The 23,652-nt window shown below is 40.2% G+C and overlaps 1 protein-coding gene across 50 annotated transcripts in view; it reads left to right on the forward strand.

The window, feature by feature from the left end:
• GIGYF2 (GRB10 interacting GYF protein 2) overlaps positions 1-23,652 on the forward strand; it is a 160,645-nt gene that overhangs the window by 126,901 nt on the left and 10,092 nt on the right. For all 50 annotated transcript variants that reach the window (XM_001148250.7, XM_063790870.1, XM_063790874.1 and 47 more), the window contains 6 exons: positions 7,998-8,234; positions 14,955-15,077; positions 19,171-19,383; positions 19,497-19,702; positions 20,860-21,014; positions 22,467-22,693. In XM_001148250.7, coding sequence (XP_001148250.2) covers positions 7,998-8,234; positions 14,955-15,077; positions 19,171-19,383; positions 19,497-19,702; positions 20,860-21,014; positions 22,467-22,693 — 1,161 coding nt within the window. The remainder of the gene's footprint in view (positions 1-7,997; positions 8,235-14,954; positions 15,078-19,170; positions 19,384-19,496; positions 19,703-20,859; positions 21,015-22,466; positions 22,694-23,652) is intronic.

A 23,652-nucleotide genomic window follows, 5' to 3' on the forward strand; every position in this document is an offset into this window, starting at 1 on the left:
GGCTAATGCAGCTGGTGACTTAAAATTGAAGCCAGTGCTCATTTACCATTCTGAAAATCCTAGGGTCTTTAAGAATTATACTAAATCTACTCTGCCTGTGCTGTATAAATGGAACAGCAAAGCCTGGATGACAGCACATCTGTTTACAGTGTGGTATATTGAATATTTTAAACTCACTGTTGAAGACCTACTGCTCCTTTCAAAATATTACTGCTCATTGACAATGCCCCTAGTCATTCAAGAACTCTGATGGAGATGTACAAGGAAATTAATGTTGTTTTCATCCATGCCAACATAACATTCATTCTGCAGCCTGTGGATCAAGGATTAATTTTGATGTTCAAGTGTCATTATTTAAGAAACATACTTCATAATGCTCTGTGTACCATGAGTAGTGATTCCTCTGATGGATCTGGGCAAAGTAAATTGAAAACCTTCTGTAAAGGATTCGCCATTCCAGATGCCGTTAAAGAACATTAGTGATTCATGAGAGGAAGTCAAAATGTCAACATTAACAGAAGTTTGGAAAAAGTTGATTCCCACCCTCATGGATGACTGTGAGGGGTTCAAGACTTCAGTGGAGGAAGCAACTGCGGATGTGGTGGAAATAGCAAGAGAACTAGAATTCAGAAGTAGAGCCTGAAGATGTGACTGAATTGCTATAATCTCATGGTAAAGTTTGAATGTGTCAGCAGTTGCCTCTTATGGAAGCAACTACTTCCCATATGCAAATAAAGGAGTTTCTTAAGATGGCATCTACACCTGGTGAAGATGTCGCGAACATTGTTGAAATGACAACAAAGGATTACATAAACTTAGTTGATAAAGCAGTGGCAGGGTTTGAGAGACTGACTCCAATTTTTTTTTAATTAAGTTCTAGGGTACATGTGCACAGCATGCAGGTTTGTTACATAGATATACATGTGCCATGTTGGTTTGCTGTACCCATCAACTCGTCATTTACATTAGGTATTTCTCCTAATGCTATCCCTCCCCCAGCCCCCCACCCCTCGACAGACCCTGGTGTGTGATGTTCCCTGCCCTGTGTCCATGTGTTCTCATTGTTCAACTCCCACCTGTGAGTGAGAACATGTGGTGTTTGGTTTTCTGTCCTTGTGGTAGTTTGCTTAGAATGATGATTTCCAGCTTCATCCATGTCCCTGCAAAGGACATGAACTCATCCTTTTTTATGGCTGCATAGTATTCCATGGTGTGTATATGCCACATTTTCTTAATCCAGTCTATCATTGATGGACATTTGGGTTGGTTCCAAGTCTTTGCTATTCTGAATAGTGGCTCAATAAACATGTGTGCATGTGTCTTTATAGTAGCATGATTTATAATCCTTTGGGTATATACCCAGTAATGGGATCGCTGGGTCAAATAGTATTTCTAGTTCTAGATCCTTGAGGAATTGCCACACTGTCTTCCACAATGGTTGAACTAATTTACACTCCCACCAACAGTGTAAAAGCATTCCTATTTCTCCACATCCTCTCTAGCATCTGTTGTTTTCCTGACTTTTTAATGATTGCCATTCTAATTGGCGTGAGATGGTATCTCATTGTGGTTTTGATTTGCATTTCTCTGATGACCAGTGATGATGAGCATTTTTTCATATGTCTGTTGGCTGCATAAATGTCTTCTTTTGAGAAGTGTACAAAAGCCAAAATAGACAAATGGTATCTAATTAAAGAGCTTCTGCACAGCAAAAGAAACTATCATCAGAGTGAACAAGCATCCTACAGAATGGGAGAAAAAGCTTTGCAATCTACCCATCTGACAAAGGGCTAATATCCAGAATCTGCAAAGAACTTAAACAAATGTACAAGAAAAAAACAACCCCATCAAAAAGTCGGCAAAGGATATGATTGACTCCAATTTTGAAAGAAGTTCTACCCTAGATAAAATGCTATCAAACAGCATCACATACTGCAGATACATCTTTCATAGAAATTAGAGTCAGTCAATGCAGCAGACTTCACTGATGTCTTATTTTAAGAAATTGCTACAGTCATCCCAGCCTTCAGCAACCACCACCCTGATCAGCAGCCATCAGCATCAAGCCAAGACCATCAAAAAAGAATACAACTCCTGAAAGCTCAGATGATTGTTGCATTTTTTTAAGCAACAGATTTTCAATGTAGGTGAAACAGCCTTCTAATAAAAAAGATATCATCTAGGACTTTCATAGCTAGAGAGGAGAACTCAGTGCCTGGCCTCAAAGCCTCAAAGGACAGGCTGACTCTCTTGTTAGCGGTTAATGCGGCTGGTGACTAAGTTGAAGCCAGTGCTCATTTACCATTCTGAAAATCCTAGGGCCCTCGGGATTTTCAAGGTATAGACATTGTTTTTTAAGACATAATGTGGTTAAACACCTGATAGACTACTTTAGAGTATAAACATTTATATGCACCAGGAAACCAAAAGTTTTGTACGACTTGCTTTATTGCGATCTTCACTTTATTGCGGTAGCCTGGTACTGAACCTGCAGTATCTTTGAGGCATGCTTGTGTTTGATAGAGTTCACCGTTGAGACCATCAGAGCCTAGTGTTTTCTTTGTGGAGAGATTTTTTATAAAGTTCAGTTTCTTTGAATTATGTGGCTAATCGGGTTGTTTTATCAGTGTTTGTAATCTGTGTTCTTTTAACAAAGCTGTCAAATTCAATGGCACAATTTTATTCATTGTTATTCTTTTTATGCTTGGTCTGTAGCAGTAGTCCTCATTTTATTCTGCATATTGGTAGTTTGTGTTCCGTTTATCAGTCTTTTGAAGGATTGAACAAAGAACCAACTTTTGGCTTTGTTACTTATTTATCTTTTCGTTGATTCCTGCCACACAGTTATTTTCTGTCTTCTACTTTGAGTTGAATTTGCATCTTTTTCTAGTTTCTTAAGACAAAAATTTAGATAATAAATTTTAAACCTTTCTTCCTTTTTAATAAATACATGTAAAGCAATCTATTTCTCTCTGAGCATTACTTTAATTACGTGTCACACTTTTTAGTATGTTGCATTCTTTATTATTTAGTTTAAAGCACTTTTGAATATTTTTGTAATTTCCACTTTGGCTTATGAGTTATTTGAGAATGGGTTATTTAATTTCCAAGTATTTGGGAGCCTTTTCTTTTCTTTTTCTTTTTTTTTGAGACAGGGTCTCACTCTGTCACCCAGGCTGGAATACAGTGGTATAGTCACAGCTCATTGCAGCCTTTATGTCCCTGGGCTCAGGTGATCCTCTCACCTCAGTCTCCTGAGTAGGTGGGACCACAGATGTGTGCTACCACACCTGGTTAATTTTTGTTTTTGAAGACATAGGGTTTCGCCATGTTGCCCAGTCTGGTCTTGAACTCCCGGGCTCAAGCAGTCAGCCCGCCTTGGCCTCCCAAAGTGCTGGGATTACAGGCATGAGCCATGGTGCCTAGCCCCTTACTTATATTTAGTTCTAACTTAATTATGTTGTAGTCAGAGAACACAATCTGTAAGATCCAAATTTTTAAAAATTTATTGACTTTTTTTTTTTTTGGTTCAGTATATGTCTTGTCTTGGTGAATTATTCCATGTGCATTTCTGGGTGGGGTTTTTTGTTTGTTTGTTTGTTCGTTTGTTTGAGTCCAGGTCTCACTCTGTTGCCCACAGCGAAGTGCAATGGTGTTATCATAGCTCACTGCAGCCTAGAACTCCTTGGTTCAAGCTATTCTCCCACTTCAGCCACCAGAGTAGCTGAAACTACAAGCATATACCACCATGCATGGCTAATTTTTAAAAAAGTTTTTATAGAGGCGGGGTCTTGGCTGGTCTGATGGTAGTGGGTTATCAGAATTTATTAAAATTATTAGTGTCACTGAAGTTAGTATACAACCCCCCACTGCTGAATCTAACTAGTTTTTTTAAAAAGGAAACAAATTTAAAAATATATACAGTGTGTAGAGATGGGGTCCTGCTGTGTTGCCCAGGCTGGTCTTGAATTCCTGGCCTCAAACAATCCTCCTGCCTCAGCCCCCCAAAGTGCTAGAATTATAGGCAGGAGCTACCAAGCTTGGCCTCCTACATTTGAAAAGAATGTGTATTTCTCAATTATTGAGTGTAGTGTTTCATAAATGACAATTAGGTCAGGGTGGTTGATAACATTTAAATATTTTATATCCTTAATTAATTTTTATCTAGTTGTTATATTGATTCCTGGGAGAGATGCTAAAATTTTTTCAAAATTAGCCATGCATTTTCATCTTAAGAAAACAGATGCTAAAATCTGAAACTGCAGTTTTTGATTTGTTCATTTCTCCCTTTAAATGTTAGTATCTGCTCTTGTGTCTTGAGGCTCTATTACTACTTGCATATACATTTATATAGTTCTGTCTTCTTAGTGAACCTTTTATTGTTACGAAATGTTCCTATTTACCTCTGATTGTATTCCTTGTCTTAAAGTCTATTAAATTGACGTTAAGGTTGCCATTCTAGTTGTCTTTGGTGTTTGCATGGTATATATATTTTTTCCTTATTCCATTTTTGTATGTATCTACTGATTTTTATAATAAAAAAATTGTATAAGGAACATTCTGAATGGTAGATGATAGAGATTATGCATTCTGATTTGTTCCTTTAAAGAGAGTTTAGTTCTGGCTGGCAGTTACCTTGGTCAATTCAGTCTTCAACATTGCACCCCACTCATGGTAGAGCAGCAGAAATCTCTAATCTCAGTTACTGAGTTTTTCCAGCTTCCAGCTGCACCTTTTAGCTTGATCCCGAGGTCTACTTCATGCCTGTAGTTTATGAGCCAGCCAAGGATTTCTACAGATTTGGGGGCTCATCTCTTTCTGGTTCCCTTCCTTCTGATGGTCCCCCTTCCAAATTTTCCCCCCAGGTTAATGTGTGCTTCTTTATCCCAGAACTCTCTCTTTTGACCACCAAAACTGCTAGTAACACTTTGAGCCCCTTCCTGGTGAATGGGGGAGTGCCCTTAGGCAAAACATAAATAAAAATCTTACATGTATTTTTTCAAAGTTATGCTTTCTGATTAGTAGACAGTTGACAGTAGACAGTTGGCAGGCAGGGAAAGGTAGACTCTTCTTTGATTTCTCTCTGGTGTTCATTCATTCGTTTGTTTGTTTGTTTGTTTGTTTATTTTTATTGACAGCGTCCCACTCTGTCGCCCAGGCTGGAGTGCACTGGTGTGATTATAACTCACTACAACCTTGAACTCCAGGGGCTCAAGCGATCCTCCTGTCTCAGCCTCTCAAGTACCTGGGACTGCAGGCACATGCCCCATGCCTGGCTAATTTTTACTTTATGTTTTTGGAGACAGGAGTCTCACTGTATTGCCCAGTCTCATCTCAAATTCCTGACCTCATGTGATCCTCTCACTTCAGCTTCCTTAGTAGTTGGGATTACAGGCACAAACCACTGGGCCTGGCTCAGTATACTTGTTCTTATTTTCGTTTTTAGTTCATTGATGTTTAGTTCAGCTTTTATAATTACATGTGTGACAGTTGGTCCAACCATGGTACTCTGTCATTATAAGAAACTAGAACCCCCAAATCATTTTATTTAATGTTTAAGAACATAGGTTTTTTTTTATTGGTAGACTTTATTTTTAGAACAGTGTTAGATTTTCAGAGAAACTGGGAATATAATACACAGAGCTTCCATATTTCCCCTTGCACACAGTTTCCCCAGCTGTTAATATCTTACATGAGTATGGTACATTTGTTACAACTAATAAACTGGTGCTAGTGCATTATTATTAACTAACATCCATTGTTTATTGAGATTTTTAAAGCTTTTCCCTAATGTCCTTTTTCTGTTCCAGGATTCCATTCAGAATATCATATTAGCTGGGCACAGTGGCTAACACTTGTAATCCCCACGACTCAAGAGGCTGAGGCAGAAGGATCGCTGAGGCCAGGAGTTCAAGAACATCCTGAGCAACATAGCGAGACCCTGTCTCTACAAAAAAAAAAAATGATAATAACTTGTAAAAAAGAGAATATCATATTACATTTAGCTGTCATGTCTCTTTAGGCCCTTCTTGGCTATGACAGTTTCTTAGACTTCCTTGTTTTTGATGACTTTGACAGTTTTAAGAAATATTGGTTAGTAGATTATAGGGTACCCCTTGATTGGAATTTATCTGAAGTTTTTCTCATGAATAGACTGGACTATGGGTATTTGGGAGGAAGATCACAGAGGCAAGGTGGCATTTTCATTACGTCAAATCAAGGGGTACACGTATTGCCAACAGTGTTTGGGACTGCTGATGTAGACCTTGATCACCTGGCTGAAGTAGTATTTGCCAGGTTTCTCCACTGTAAGTTACCTCCCCCCTTACTACTGTAAGTAGTAGTACTGTAAGTCAGGACTGTACTGACTCCTTGGAAGTCACTCTGTGCAGTCCACACTTAAGAATGTAGAGTTTTGCTTACTTTTGCCTGTGTTCTAAATTGAGATTTTTTTTCAGAAACCTAAATTCTGTTAGACATAGATAGCTTCCAAGTTACATTGTGTGTTGATTCATTCTTTGGTTTATTCATTTAACAGTTAACATGTTTAGTTAATGTACTACATGCCAGTTATTGTGCTTGTTTTCTGGTGGAGTATAAGACGTTTTAGGAAATTGTTTCTGTCCTCAAGAAGCACAGCCTATGTGTGCGATGAATATACAAGAAGTAAGCACCATCATTAGGATACTTTCAGCTCCAAAATAAAAATACCCATTTAAGGTGGCTTTAATAATAAATGAAATTGTTGCCTCACACTCTAAGGAGGTCTGCCCATCAGCCTGTTGTACACTTGCTTCAGTGATTCAGTGAATGCCATTAAGTATTTACGGCCTTTGCATACTCCTCCTCTGCCATTTCCTGGTGTGTTGACTTTTGAGTTCAGATGTTTCACGTCATGGTTAAGAGTTTTGGATATCACAGTGTGTGCAACCTGTATCCAGACAGGAAATGGCCCTTCTCTCATGCTTTCTTCCTTTTATCTGGGAAGAATTTCTTCCTTAGAGGTCTCCCAGTAGACATCTCTTTGACCCCAGTTGGATCACATGGCTACCCCTAGTTAACACTGGAAGCTTAAAAGCAAAATCTGACATTTTAAACCTCTGATGTGGCAGGAGGCTTTGTCTGCAAGGAATAAGCCTGACAAAGGTAGTGGTTATTGGATAGATAGAAACAGGAGCTGCCATAGGTGGACTAGAAGCAAATAGATAAGGACAGGGTATAGTTGACCTTAATCAAAAGGCAAAGGTGAAGTATACCTCCTAAAGGCTAGGCGAGTCTCCGAGTGGTTGACTTCTATCTGACCTACGTTTTAAAGAATGAAGTAGAGGAATATGATATGGGTAAGACAAAGCATTGCAGACACAGCAGACAGACTCCAAAGATGAAGGGAATTTCTTAGTGAAATGAGTTCCGCAGGGCACAATGGAATGGTTTTGAGGGAAGGAAGCAGAAGGAAAATGAGCCCAGGTGAGGGCAAATGCAGTAGATGGTAGAGGACTGGTTGAGGAGAGATGTTCTGAAGGGCCCATGGGCCACAAGGGGCAAGAGCCAGGGATGGAATTCTGTGGTCTTGGAAAGTTGCTTTGGTTCCAGAACTGGCTGGTGCTTTCATGGTAATCAGCTTTCTTACAAGGTATTGGTAGCTCTTAGCGCTCAGCACCCTGAAAGGCCTGCTCACCTCACATGTTGGAGCAGTGTTTCCAGGAGACTTTCCTGTAGTTGATGGTGAGCTGCTTCGAGATCAGAGCTTTGACTGCACATGTTTAAAATGACAGTCCTTTAATTAAAATTTCATCCTGTAAGCATACCAGGCCTTTGTGGCTACTATAAATATATTTTAAAAGAAAGGTTACTTCTACCTTGCATCATCATGAACAGAGTTTCTGCTTTCTCTGTCATTTCTATAGCCATTTGACAGAAGCTTTCAAAAGTGAGTCAGATTTTTTCCCCCCACAATTAATAAAATTTTTATATCTTTAATTTTTCCTTCTGGAAAGGAAGAGGAGGCTGCAAAATGGGCCCGGGAAGAAGAAGAAGCCCAGCGTCGATTAGAGGAGAACCGGCTGCGGATGGAAGAGGAGGCAGCCAGACTCCGGCATGAGGAAGAAGAACGGAAGAGAAAGGAGCTGGAGGTCCAGCGGCAGAAGGAGTTAATGCGCCAGAGGCAGCAGCAGCAAGAGGCTCTCCGGAGGTTGCAGCAGCAGCAGCAGCAACAACAGCTGGCGCAGATGAAGGTAAAGCCCGAGGCATCAACCTTAGGAGCTCCTTGCTAACATTTTTTAGTTAGGTAGGTGCTGGCTGTACCAGTAGCAGTAAAACTGTACTTTCTTTCTTTCTTTTTTTAATATTAAAATACTTTAAATTATTTATTTATTTTTGAGACTGGGTCTCACTCCCATCACCCAGGCTGGAGTGCAGTGGTGCGATCTTGGTTCACTGTAACCTCAACTTCCTTGGGCAGCTCATATGATCCTCCCACCTCAGCCTTCCCAGTAGCTGAGACTACAGGCATGCCCCACCACACCCAGCTAGTTTTTTATATTTTTAGTAGAGATGGTGTTTCACTGTGTTGCCCAGTGCTGGGATTACAGGTGTGAGCCACTGTGCCCGGTACTTTCTTTATCGTTGGATATTAGTACTTTGGTTTTTTGATCATCAATAAGATACATAATGCACATACTTTGTATTAGGCATTTAAATGATAGAGGAGTAAACAAGAGGATAGGACATGAGCAGCAATGCAGGCCAAACAAGTAAATCTGTTTGGTTTGTAAATTTAATGTGGCTCAGTAAACACTGGAGTGCCTATTCCATACCAGTTCAGCGCTGCTGAGACAAAGATAAATGAGACAAGGCAGTTGCTCCCAGAGAGCTCACCAACTTAAAAATATAGGCATGTAAACATTCAGATGTGTAAATGGGAACTAGAATTTAGGGCTTGAAACAGAGTTGGCCATAGGCATTTATTGAAAGTTACATTAAGAGGTGATATATACAAAGTGTTGTTTTAAAGAGGATTCAAAACTTTTTTTTTTTTTTTTTAATAAGGAGAAAGTGAATACTGGGAGCCTAGTAAAGAGGCTGTGTTGGTGCTGGTGTGAATGAATAGGAGAGGCCAGCAGGAGGGAGCTGGCCTGATAGCAGTCAGCAAGAATTAATTACTCTCTGGAGCTGAGGGAGGAAGGCAGAAGCTGGGGTGCCTGCCAGATAAGTTTCAGTGACTGAGAAGATAGTGGAACTGTTGATGGAATTGGAGTAATTGGGAAGGGAGGAGCAGACTTATGGCAGGTTCTGCATAACTTCATGCTGGGTCTGCAGTGCGCAGTAAGGTTTAGTGTCCCCTATCTTCAAGTAGCTCACAGGTTAGACACATAAACAGGCAAGTAGAATACAGTATGGTGAGTATAGTGGGAGAGGTGGCATGGAGTCAGTCATTCTCAGAGTTCCGTCACTTGGGAACTTGTGAGATGTGCAGATTTGCACCCCAGACCTATTGAATCAGAACCTCTAAGGGTGGAACTGAGAAATCTTGTATTTAAACAAACCCATGCTCTCTAAAATGTGAGAACCACTGTCCATCTGGGAAGTTTGGAGAGGCTTCTTGAAAAAAGGTAACTTCCAAACTGAGTCTGGCTTTCAGCATTTTTACTATGACGTGTCTGTTTGTGGATCTCCTTGTGTTTAATCTACTCAGAATTCATGGTGCTTTCTGGATGTATAGATTAATGTTTTTCCATAAACTGGAGAAGTTTTTAGCCATTATTTCTTCAATTGTATGTTCTGTTCCTTTCTCTCTCTCCTTCAGGCACTTGAGTGATACTTATGTTGATGCACTTCATGCACTTAATGGTGTCTCATTTCTCTAAGGCTCTCTTCAGTTTTCATGTTCTTCTCTCTATTCTTTGTGTAATCTGTATTGATCTATCTTTAAGTTTCTTTCTTTTGCCAGTTCAGATATACTATAGTGTACCTCTAGTGATTTTTTTTTAACTAAAAGTTTTTTATATATATTTAGGGCATGCAAGTGTAGTTTTCTTAATTGCATATATTGCACAGTGGTGAAGTCCGGGCTTTTCGTGTACTTATCTCCTAAATAGTGAGCATTGTACCCAGTAGGTGATTGTTCAACCCTTACTCACCTCGTATTCTCCCAGCTTTGGGGGTCTCCAGTGTCCATTATTCCACTTTGTGTGCCTGTTTGTTTAGCCCCCACTTATAAGTGAGAACATGCAGTATTTGACTTTCTGTTTCTGGGTTACCTTACTTAGGACAATAGCCTCCAGTTCCATCTGTGTTGCTGTGAAAGACAAGATTTCATTCTTTTTTGTGGCTGAGTAGCATTCCATGCCTTATATAAACACCACATTTTCTTTATCCAATCTTCTGTTGATGGGCAGTTTTTAATTTCAGTTATTATACTTTGGTACTCCAGAATTTCCTTTTGGTTTTTTAAAAAATATCATCTATCTCTTTATCAATATTCTTTATTTGGTGTGACACTGTCATCATACCTTCCTTTACTACTTTAGTTATAGCTTCCTTAGGTTCCCTGAACAACTTTTATAACATATGCGAAGTCTTTGTGAAATCTGACATCTTGTTCACTCTCACAGGCAGTTTTTGTTGCCTGCTTTTTTCCCCAGTGTATGGGTTATACTTTCCTGTTTCTTGCATGTATCGTAATTTTTTATTGGCAGCTGGACTTTTTGATAATGTCTTCTAGCAACTCTGGGTATCTCCACCCGCCCTTCCCAGCTTGATTTTCTTACTTGTTTGTTTATTTGTTTTGTGACTGGATGGATTATTTTAGTGGAGTCCAGCTCTCCCCTCCTCCCCCCGACCATGTTGAAGCCCTTGCTCTTGCCCATGTTGGGGATATAGCACTGGGTGTGCCCAGAGTGACTCCCAGGTGACCGTGGGTTTGGCAGGGCTCTCTTTGTCTTTCCCACACCCAGCTGTTTCACTCCACTTATTGCTAGCTGATTGCTCTGTTGTTCTTAACCCATTTCCCGTTTGCCCTGAGAATATCCCTGGTGGTGCGTGTGGCTGCAGCGCTGACCCCGAGATAACTCTCGGATTACAGTCCTAACCTTACCCCTAAATGCTTTTCAGAGAATTATATCCAAACAGCACTGATGCAGTTAGGACAGCTTGTTGGAACAGAAAACAGATGCCAAATGATCTAGGAAAAAAAACCTGCGAGTTAGCCCTGGGTAAACGCTGCAGCTGCACATGCTGCCAGCACATATTCTCAGGGCAGATGGGAAATGGATTAAAATTGTCCTGGGCTGGGTGCAGTGGCTCACGCCTATAATCCCAGCACTTTGGGAGGCCAAGGCTGGTGGTTCGCTGGAGCTCAGGAATTCAGTACCAGCCTGGGCAACATGGTGAAACCCCATCTCTACATATATATACATATATGTAGAATTTATATATAAATATATATACTTATATATTTATATATAAATATAAATATTTAAAAATATAAATATATATATAAATATATATATATAAATAAATAAATTATTCAGGCGTGGTGATGTGTGCCTGTGGTCCTAGCTACTCGGGAGGCTGAGGTGGGAAGATCACTTGAGCCTGGGAGACGGAGGTTATAGTGAGCCAAAATCATACCACTGCACTCCAGCCTGGGTGGACGGAGTGAGACCCTGTCTCAAAAAAAAAAAACAACAAAAAAAACAATCCCTTGGGGCATACACTGACAGACTGATCCACTTAAATTCAGGTTTCTTTGAAGAAATAGCTCCTGAGGTCTGTATATGAAATTTGTTTTGACTCCGGGAGGATTTCTTCTAGTTTTCTTTAACTAGTTTTCTCAGATAAGGTAGCAGCCTCCTACAGTTTAGCCTGTATCTCCTATGAATCTACCAGTCTCCTCCTAATTGCCTTTTATCCCAACTTCTACTGTTTCTGAAAACACCATTAGGCTTGAACTCATCCACTATCTGTTGCAAATAAAGTCAGTTCCTTTGGGAAGAAACCTGGAGCTTTCTGTTTTCTACCTGTTTCCTACACTACTACCCTCAGACAAAAATCTCTCAGTCAGCTCTGGAAGTGGGCACAGTGGTCTGCTTTCCTCTAACATTTGCTGAAGGGTGGGCAGAATAGTAGCCTCAGGTATTCTTGGCTTGCCTCTCCTGATGGCTTGGCCCGGCCAGCTGCATTGGTGATCACGACCCTAGTGTTGGTGTTGCTGTGGTCAAGAGTTTCCATCCTATGAGTGGGGCTGGGCACAAGAAGAGAGCCTCCACATCTGTTGCACTTGTTTGGAACTTAGCATTTGTCACAGGTGACTGGCATCAGGGTGAGACACACCAATGTGCTTTTCCCAGGAAGAAAGCCTGCTGACTGATGGCTGAGGGGAGAAGGGAGCCGTGTCTTGACTGTACCAGTCTAGAGTGGAGTTTCTGTCTCATTAAGCTGGGAGGAGAGAAGGAGAGTAGGTCTTGGTTTAAGTATCACCAACTCTTGCTGTTCTTACTGAGTTTTAGCAAATATTCTTGAATAAACTTTTTTTTCATTTGCTGTATGCCCTTAGGAGTATTTCCAGAGACTTTATTTATTTTTTTGAGACAGGGTCTGGCTCTGTCGCCCAGGCTGGAGTGCAGTGACACGATCTCGGCTCACTGCAACCTCCGCCTCCTGAGTTCAAGCGATCCTCCTGGCCTCAGCCTCCCAAGTAGCTGGATTAAAGGTGTGCGCCACCACACCCAGCTACTTTTTTTTTTTTATTTTTAGTAGAAATGGGGTTTTGCCATGTTGGCCAGGCTGATGTCAAACTCCTGACCTCAAGTGATCCGCCTGCCTCGGCCTCCCAAAGTGCTGGGATTACAGGTGTGAGGCCCTGCTGCCAGCCAGAGAGTTTAAATGATTATTTTAAAAATGATCTTCACCAGTTTTGCCAGGGAGCAGGTCCACGCAGCTCCTCATGCTGTCATTCCGACAGTGAAACAGTTATTTCTTAAAGCAAAACCAGTGTTGAAATGTAAGGTAGCAATGTCAGCTCAGAACAAGAAGAGTATAGTTTTAAAAATCAGTGAAGGACATTAGGCATTCGGGGGTCCCTATTTGCTTTTGATTTGTCAATCTGAGAAGCATGATTGACACACTGCAGTTCTCCTGAGTGGGCATTATAGGGTGGGCTGGTAAGTGTCATGAGGCAATGTTGAAAGAGCTCTGGGATATTATTTCCGATATACAAAGAAGACTTAAGGAAAATGAAAGCTATCAGCAGACGTAAGTCTATATAAGGAAGACTTAACTTTGGTCTGTAGAGCAGACCTATGAAATATAGAGTATATATTTTGTGTGTATATATACCTAGAGAAAGAGGGTGTGTATGTATATGTATATGTGTGTACGTGTGTGTGCATGTATATATATATATACACGCATATGTATGTGTGTGTATATAGAGAGAAATAGAGAGTCGGGCCAGGGAGGAGAGAGAAAATAAATATATTTTGGCACAGCAATAGGAAGATTCTCAGAGGTGCCCATGAGGATAGATGGCCATTTCTGGAGGCACTGCCTCTATTCCCAGTCCTGGCTGAGTTCTGCTGAAGCGGGCTTGAAAGATTGTTTCCTGATTACCACGGGGTGACACATCTACTGTGATTTTAGACAACATCAGTGGTTACTGGCTGCATCAGAATGATTAAAATATGCTGATTCTCCTGCCTTCCCTTCTGATCTTCTGATTGATTAGGTGTGGTGGAGCCAGGGCCTCTACATTTTTATAGGTCCCTTCAGGTTATGCTGCCAGTTTGAGATCTACTGCCTTACTTGATCTTGATAGTGCCTTCAAATGAGTCATTTCCTGTGGAGACAAAGTTAATTTTTGCTCAGTTTTGCCTCTCAACACCTCCCTCCCCCAGTCTTTGTTAACTTCCCTCTGCACCCCTCCCCCACCCCAGGGCAGGTGCATTTTGAGAGAAATGCCCTATTGTCTGTCATATTGGCTAAAAAATGTTAAGAGTTGATTATGTTCAGTAGTGTTGAAGACATTCATTTGAAGAGTTGCTTGGCAGTATCAGTGATGGTTTAAACTGTTTATACCTTTTATCCTATCAATATCCACTGTTATAGATTTCTGCTGTAGGTCCATTCTTTTGGGGACTGTTTGGCATTTTATTTGTTTTGATCTATGTTCATGTATTATTTTTATTAAATACATTTTTTAAGTCTGGTTAGGTTTCTTTTTTATTGTGTTCGCTTGTTTGATGCCTCAGTATTAAAAGTGTGTCTTTTTCTGGCCAGGAAGAGCAAGGGGTTCTCTGAGAATAATCAGGCTTTGAGAATATTGAAATATTCAGGACCTAGATATTTATACTCTATTTTAGTCAATAATCTTAAGGGATGGGAAAAATAAAATTATTGATTAAAAGCAGCTTAATGCTCATGACTAGAAGCTACAGCCTGGTTAACAGTGGCTCCCTTTCATAAAGGCTGATCAAGAACTATGCCAGCATCTCTCATGAGATGAGAAATCTCATGGTGCTACCCTCAGAAATCGTGTCCTTAACACTTTCACTGGACAGCAGCATATCATGTCCTTTGTTGCTTTCGTCAATTAAAAAATCCTTAAGCCAATTTAGTGATTCTTTTGTTTACTCCTCTTTATGGTTGTATATTGCTGTTTATGTCAGTACCAGATGTAACAAATTTGTTGTCACCAAGTGGTAGATGAAATGTAAGTGTGTATGTGTATTATAAGTTGTTTTAAAATAAACTTAGGTTTGGAGCAGTGACAAAAACTTAAGCAAAAGCAGCTGAGAGGATAGTAAGTAAAAGCAATGAAGAAGGAAATTTGAATTGAATGTGGTAAATGGAGTTGAGAGAAATGCATTTGTTCTGGGTATACATAATGCATTATTGCTTCTTTGTTTCCTGTCCACATTTCCTCATGAACTTTCTGGCCTTCCCTTTTTTGTTAGCTTCCTTCTTCTTCAACGTGGGGCCAGCAGTCCAATACAACAGCATGTCAGTCCCAGGCCACGCTGTCGTTGGCTGAAATCCAAAAACTAGAGGAAGAACGAGAACGGCAGCTTCGAGAAGAGGTAAAATTTTAAAGTAAAAGGGATCTAGTCAAGCGATGTTCCAGAATATCTAGCATGCATTATGGGTTAGTGGTTACTGAGGACAATTACTGTCAGAATTGTTGTGTGTCTGAATTGGACGTTCATTATTAAACTTCAGCCCATAATTTGGTTACCCTAGCAAATGTGAAGGATCTCATAGGAGTAACATGAAGATTGAGTAACATAACTGTTCAGTTTTCTTAAAGATTTTACTGTAGTTCTTGAGAAGAACTCATAAATAAAACTACATGGGTTGTTCAAAATTGTGGGTGAGTTGTGTGCAGATAATCTTTTATAAGTCTGATGTCTAGAAAGCAGAATATGTTTTTCTCTAAAGACACTGGGTTCCCTGACTAGTCTAGAAAAATATGACAGAAATAAAGTACCTCTGCTTTTAAGTGTATATCCTGTAGTTCATCATTAGGGTAGGAAGGGTACAAAAGAGTATAAAAGGGAAGGGGAATAACACAGCGTTTGACAGAGAGGAGAAAATGAATAATTTTCATAGTTTGGTTCAGTATGCCATTCGATGCTCATTCATTCATTCATTCATTCGTTCAACACATGTTTACTGAGTACCTATTCACTTAAGGTCTGGGGATATAGCTGAGTCTAAAACAGGCAAGATTTTCTGCATTCATGAAGCTGACCCTCTGGTTGAGAAGAGAAAAGTAGAAAATGAAGCGTATGAGAGGTTGATAAGTGTCAGAGAGGTAACAAGGGAAGGTGGGTAGGGAGAGTGTTGGGAGTCAGGGATAGTGATGGTGTGGTGGATTGTCCAAATTTAGGTAGTGTGTTCTGAGAAGGCCTCTGAAAAGGTGACATAATATAGCAGAGTCTTGAAGATGCTTTATGTGGATATGATTTGAGGTAGAGCAGTCAATTTGTTAGAGAATGTAAGTTGTCATTTTTGGATCTGGGTCATGTGGTTCACTGAAATTAGGAGGGCTTTGGATACACAAGGAGAAGTGGGAATTGTCTATATGTGTTTACCATGTAGTGTGCTTGAAGTCATCCAGTAAGATAAGATGTTTCTTCACACTTGAAGATGACCTTATTTCCCACCTTTATTTAAGAAAAAAAAAAAGGATTGAACTTTCTCTGGAATCATCTTTCTCTAAAAGGTTATCAACAAATGGATGCAGAACAGAGTATGTCTCTCCCTTCAAAGCTAGAAATTATTCCACTAATTTTGATCCCTACTGAATGAGAAGATAATAATAGTGGTAATGACAAGGAATCACAGGTCTTCTCCTGTCTACCAGAAGTTAATAATTATTTCATTTGTGTTTTATTTTTCTTTTTTTTTCTTTTAGAGACTGAGTCTTGCTCTGTCACCCAGGCAGGAGTGCAGTGGCGCGATCTCGGCTCACTGCAGCCTCCACCTCCTGAGTTCAAGTGATTCTCCTGCCTCAGCCTCCCGAGTAGCTGGGATTACAGGCACTTGCCACCACCACCAGCTGTTTTTTTTTTTTAAGTATTTTTAGTAGAGACGGAGTTTCACCATGTTGGCCAGGCTGGTTTCAAACTCCTGACCTCAAGTGATCCACCCGCCTCGGCCTCCCAAAGTGCTGGGATAACAGGCATGAGCCACCGTGCCCGGCCTTCATTTGTATTTTCATTTAATTTTCTTGGAACTTTTAAGTCTTCCTGTACCCTTTATAAGGGTGCCTCTTAATACACATTTCACATATTTCTTATGTAGAAAAACCCAAGATGATTTTATTTCATTATCATCCCTGGAGGCATCCTTTCTGGGGGCCTCTAACCTGTTCCAATCAGGACACTCTCAGCTTGCTTTATAGCTGCTGTTTTGTTTTTCTTGAGTTCCTGTTATTTACATGTTTCTCCCAGGACTGATTTTGATTTTCTCCTGTTTTTTCTCCTGTTTTCCATCTCTGTGCTTTTATCTTTTTTGATAAGAGCTCGCTGTGTCTCCTGGGCTGGAATGTAGCTAGGACTACAGATGTGTGCCACCATGCCTGGCTAATTTAAAAAAAAAAATTTTTTTTTTGAGACGGGTGTCACTGCATTACCTGGGCTGCCCTCAAACTCCTGAGCTCAAGCGATCTTCCCACCTTGGCCTCCCAAAGTGTTGGGATTATAGGCATGGGCCACCACGCCCTGCCCTTTTTATCTTTCTATGGGGCATTTTCTCAGTTTTACCTGCAGTCCTTCTATTGGGCTTCTCCTGTTAGAGACAGGGTCTTGCTCTGTCACCCAGGCTGGAGTGCAGTGGTGTGATGGTAACTCACTGTAACCTTGGTAACTCACTGTAACCTTGAACTCCTGAGCTCAAGTGATTCTCCTGCCTAGGCTTCCCAAAATGTTGGGTATTACAGGCATGAGCTACCACACCTGGCCCTGTTGAGCTTTTAATATATGCTATATCAAACATCTGTGAGTCCTTATTTTGTTCTTTAAGTATTTTTTATAGCCTTTTATTGTTTCATTAAATGCACCATCTTACCTCTCTAAGGATATTACTTACTGATAGCTTCTTAAAAAGCCAACTCCTATTTTCCCGTTCTCTTATTTCTATTTCTGCTGAATTATTTTTGTTTTGGTCTTTGGCTTTTATGTTAGAAGTTTATGTCAAATGTTTGGTAATTCTGGGCTGTTTGTTCCTATTTACAAATAAGGCACTCAGAAGCTGATTGGAGGTTCTGGTATGTACAGCACCTTGGTGGGCTTTCCTATAATAGATTCTGGCTGGGTTGTTCTGTTGGGGACCTCCACCCCCACCCCAACTCCAATTTGTTGGTACCTACTTATAGGTGTGTTCTCTTGTCAAGCTGGTTGGCTTCCCCACAGGATAATGTGCCAGTCCGATTTGGCTTCTTCAGACAGGGAATGTTCGGTTTTCTGCTGTGGTGAGGGAGAGTGAATTGCCTAACTGCATAGAGTGTGGGAGGCAATCTGGAGTCTTACTGCTTCTTTTTACAGCCTTTCATCCAGTCTTCCTCTGTTTGAGAGACTCAGCACCTCCAGTTCCTGAGCCTTCTTTGTGAATCTGCCTGTTTCTGAGCTCCTTTACTTAGATTTCAATTTATTAGGTCTGTTACATTGGTTCTCATTATTTATCTGCTTTTCAGATTTTAAAAAATCTGTTCTGTTTTCTTTGTCCTCATGTGTTTATGCTGTGTGTATGTATGTGTGTGTGTGTGTGTGTGTGTGTGTGTGTGTGTGTGTACATATATATATATATAAAATCTGTCATTTTGGTGGGGGCTTTAGGAAGTAAACATGTGTTTTATTTCTGTGCTTAACCAAAAGCCTACTTAATTTTTAAGAAGTAATTCTGGCCAGGCGCAGTGGCTCACTCCTGTAATCCTAGCACTTTGGGAGGCTGAGGCGGGTGGATTACAAGGTCAGGAGTTCGAAACCAGCCTGACCAACATGGTGAAACCCCGTCTCTACTAAAAATACAAAAATTAGCCAGGCGTGGTGTGGTGGCAGGCGCCTGTAATCCCAGCTACTCAGGAGGCCGAGGCAGGAGAATTACTTGAACCCGGGAGGCGGAGGTTGCAGTGAGCTGAGATCGTGCCGTTGCACTCCAGCCTGGGCGACAGAGCGAGACCCTGTCTCAAAAAAAAAAAAAAAAAAAAGTAATTCTGAGGCCGGGCACTGTGGCTCACGCCTGTAATCCCAGCACTTTGGGAAGCCGAGGTGGGCAGATCGCTTGAGGCCAGGAGTTCGAGACCAGCCCGGCCAGTATGGTGAAATCCCATCTCTACTAAAAATACAAAAAATTAACCGGGCATCGTGGCTTGAACCTGGGAGGCGGAGGTTCCAGTGGGCTGAGAGTGTGCCACTGCACTCCAGCCTGGGCGGAAGAGTGAGACACAGTCTCAACAACAATAAAAAAAGAAGTAATTTTGCATTTCATGTTTTTATTCTCCTTTTTAATACTGTTAGCGATTTACATTTTTATTTGCAACAGCAGAATTTAATCCCATCAAGTTAATTTTATGTAGCTACTATGTATTTACATTCCATTTAGTATACTGGATATTTATAACTATTATCTAAAAACAGGAATCCTCAGCTAGCTTCTGTTTTTATGCAACAGCAAAGGCGCCAGCAGAGGGAGTTGATGAAAGCTCTTCAGCAGCAGCAGCAGCAGCAACAGCAGAAACTCTCAGGTTGGGGGAATGTCAGCAAACCTTCAGGTACCACGAAATCTCTTCTGGAGATCCAGCAGGAAGAGGCCAGGCAAATGCAAAAGCAGCAGCAGCAGCAGCAGCAGCAACACCAGCAACCAAACAGAGCTCGTAACAATACGGTGTGTGCATTTTCCTAAGCTGTCGTTGTATGGACTAGTATTATCTTTTCTGACTGTCTTCTTATCTTTTTAACATGATTCACGATAATCATTTTTCTCTTTTTCTTTAACAGCATTCCAACCTGCACACCAGCATTGGGAATTCTGTTTGGGGCTCTATAAATACTGGTCCTCCTAACCAGTGGGCATCTGACCTAGTCAGTAGTATTTGGAGTAATGCTGACACTAAAAACTCCAACATGGGATTCTGGGATGATGCAGTGAAAGAGGTGGGACCTAGGAATTCAACAAATAAAAATAAAAACAACGCCAGTCTCAGGTAGGGCTCAAAATGACCACACCTATGCACCTTGGTTTGTTGGGAGGTGGGGATGGAGGAAGTGGGATGTTGGGTGGGCAGGAAAAGGTAGTTATTGAGTTTTTGCTTACCGTTTTCATCTGTGTTCAAGCACATGCAGTCATAATTATGGTGATTGCTTTCTTCCCCATAGAAACACATTCGTATTATTTCTTGGGGCTCCTGCTGAGCACTTATTCTATTGCCTAGCACATGGTAACCACTTAATAAATATTAGGAATAGTATAATGTTTTTGTTGTGTTGTTGAACATTTCTCCAAGGTATTCTCTAGATACCTTAGCATTTTTCCTATATTTGTATTTTTAAGTAATTTATGCTATTAATATGAGTATTATAAAATACCTCTGTAATGACCTTAAACCTATTTATTTTTATAAGTTAGTTACATTTTCATCTTCATCTTTCTTTCTTCAATATACAGTGTTGTTGAACGAGCATGGGTTTTAGTGTTAAATACATGAACTCAAATCCCAGCACTACCACTTATTAGCTGTGTGACCTTGGGCAAGAGGGAACCTCTTTGGGCCTCAGTTCCCTCATCGGTAAAATGAAGATAATAATAACAACTTTATGCATGTAATTGTAAAGATTAAATGAATACACGATAAGTAGTAAGTGCCTGGCACATAGTAACTACTTAATAAATGGTAGTGTTGTCAGATTGTTTCTTCTTGATTTAGGGCCTAACATATTATGAATAGAACAATAAATTTCTGTTAGTTTATTGAGCATCTTTGCCAGGCACTGTGCTGTAGGCCTTTTCATAGAACATCTTTATTACTTATGATAACCCAAAAAAGTTGTTAGTACCGTTTTACAGATGAGGAGACTGAGGCTTAGTAAAATTAAACAACTTACCTAAGGACACGTAGGAAGAATTTCATCATTTTTTCTAAGTAGAAACCCTGTATCCACAAATTAGGATATATTAACTGAGGCTAGATTTTAAGGGTATATCCAATCCAAATATTTGAATTTTTTTCTTTTTTGGAGCCAAGCATTGGATTATTTACTGGGCATCCATCCAGTATTGCCAAGACATTATTTATGGTGTTGTACTATAATCATATAGTAACAGTTTCTGGGAATATAATATCACCCTATTGTTTTGCTTTAGTAAATCTGTAGGTGTGTCTAACCGGCAGAATAAGAAAGTAGAAGAAGAAGAAAAGTTGCTGAAGCTCTTTCAGGGAGTAAATAAAGCCCAAGATGGATTTACGCAGTGGTGTGAACAGATGCTTCATGCCCTTAATACGGCAAATAACTTGGATGGTAAGAATTGGGGAGGGAAACCCGGCTTGTGGAATGACAGAGCAGGACCCACAGAGAGGCTGGCAAATTTGAACAGTGGGCCAAAAGTCAAAAGATGAAATCTAAGGAGGTCAACTCCTGCACCTGCCATAGGAACTTGACTCTTTAATAGTATTACTTGTGAGAAAAATCCAGTAATACTAAACTCAAATAGATTATTGGTGGTTGTCAAAAAGTAAATGCCATCTTAGACTGCCTTAATGATACACAGGACAGAGGAGGTCTTAGTTCCATACTGTTCATTTTATGGGGAATATTGCCAGCTATGTCAAGTTAAAAAAAGTAACTCTCATGCTGGGGACAAAGGTCAACCTGGACAAGTGATGGCTGAAGTGATGTGACATCATTCCCTTTCTACCTTTGGGGGAGGGAATGGGAATTGTGATAAAGCAAGTACACTTATTTTGTGTGAGATAAAACTAGGACCAATGTGCAGAAGTGAAAAGGCTTTGGCACAGTTTAGAGAAAAACTTGCTCATGGTTAGCTGTTTACAAACAGAACTGTCTCCCATCCCTGAATATTTGAAGAGAGACTGGTCAACATGTCAGGATTCCCCTAACTAATAGGCTGAATTGAATTAGTCCACCTCTGATACCCTGTCTAAAGCCAAGAAACTGTGAAAAATAGCAGTAAAGGAATTAAAGAGTTCCTTTGCAGCAGTGTAACAATGGTTTAAAAGCCTACAGAGAAAACAATTTTAAATAACAGTAATGGCTGCCATGCATTAAGCACCTACCATGTGCTAGGCACTCTCTTGGAGTTAACATGCAGCATCCCAGTTATTTGATTAGCAGTGATTTTTAAAGATACCTTTACAAGATAGGTGATATTATCCCCATTTTATAAATTAGGAAACAGAGGCTCAGAATGGTTAAATAACTCATCAAGGTCACACAGCCAGCAAATTTCAGAGTCAGGTTTTAAACCCATGTTTGTCTAACTCTGATACTCATGCTTTTCTCCTATACCACACACTGCTTACATTTTCCATTTGATTTCTCTCTAAAAAATCTCAGTGGATTGAAAGTTCCAGGAGGATATAGCTGTTTTCTTTAGTGTATGTTGTAGTGCCTGACACATATCATAGGAGTTAATAAATACTGATTGAATTTGAGGGTTCTTAAGGAAAGAATGAATCCCCAAATTACTTCAGCCTTAGTCAAGTAACTGTTTCAGTCAGTATAACATTCAGTGAAATTAAACATGTGATATGGATGTTGTGATTATAGTGTTTTTTTCATTTCTATAGGGTAGATAAAAGAATATTTAAACACAATTGCTGCATACTTACCAAGTTTCTGTCATTAATGTTTGATTAGGTATAAAGATACATTAAAAATGGAAACTGATTTTTGTAAGTTCTCTTTCATTATTTCATTGTTACCCTTATCTTCTCCCCTCCCATTTTGCAGTTCCCACATTTGTTTCTTTCCTGAAAGAAGTAGAATCTCCTTATGAGGTCCATGATTATATCAGGGCCTATTTAGGAGATACTTCTGAGGCCAAGGAGTTTGCCAAGCAGTTCCTTGAGCGCCGTGCCAAACAGAAAGCCAACCAGCAGCGTCAGCAGCAGCAGCTGCCACAGCAGCAGCAGCAGCAGCAGCCGCCACAGCAGCCGCCACAGCAGCCACAACAGCAGGTATAAAGTAGTGTAGTGTATGCGGTACCTCTGAGGATTAATACCTTTAGATGTTGAGTAACCCAAGAAATGAAAATTAATACAAAGGTACCATTTTTGTATATCCAATAACCATGCTTTAAAAAATGTGTATACTTCATATTTTCAAATTACTTGTCCAGATACCTTTGTGTATCTCCCAAATAGCAAGTACAACCATTCATTTTACACTAGGTTTACCAGTTCCATTTTTCTTGGTTTGTATTTGTGTCATAGTTAGATTGCACATTTCAACATGTCAGACCCATAGATCTGGTTTTGAAAAGTTAAAACTTAAAATGTTGAATTTTCCAGTGTTCAGGATGCACTGTATTGAGTACTGACAACACTGCAGCATGCCAGATATTTCATGTTGTTGTTGGGGATGTAAAAAATACAGCAGTGATTCTCATTATTCACAGTAGTTATATTCTGTAAAGTCCCCATGAACACTGAATTTGAGCAAATACTGAACCATTGCTCCTAGGGGATATATAGGGTTAGGTTCCCATAAACTTCTAGTCACAATATTTTTCTCACCAGATCAGTACATAACCTTGTTTTATGTGTGTGTCTTTTTAAAGACACCTCATTTAATATATGTTGATTCATTAACATTGAACTCACAACTAATAACACTACTATTCGTGCCCAAATGAAGCTTATCCAGTACACGTATTTTCTTCCTAAGGCACCTCACAGCCTTCCTGTGCTTAGGAACAACAACCAGTTCTTCAGCACTATAGTTGAGGGCCACTTTACACAGCGAAATCTGGTGGCTCATGTCTGTAATCCCAGCACTTTGGGAGGCCGAGACAGGTGGATCACGAGGTCAGGAGTTCAAAACCAGCTTGGCCAACATGGTGAAATACCGTCTCTACGAAAAATACAAAGATTAGCCAGGCATGGTGGTGTGCTCCTATAGTCCCAGCTACTCGGGA

The sequence above is a fragment of the Pan troglodytes genome, chromosome 13, assembly GCF_028858775.2.
Source record: "Pan troglodytes isolate AG18354 chromosome 13, NHGRI_mPanTro3-v2.0_pri, whole genome shotgun sequence".
NCBI lineage: Eukaryota > Metazoa > Chordata > Mammalia > Primates > Hominidae > Pan > Pan troglodytes.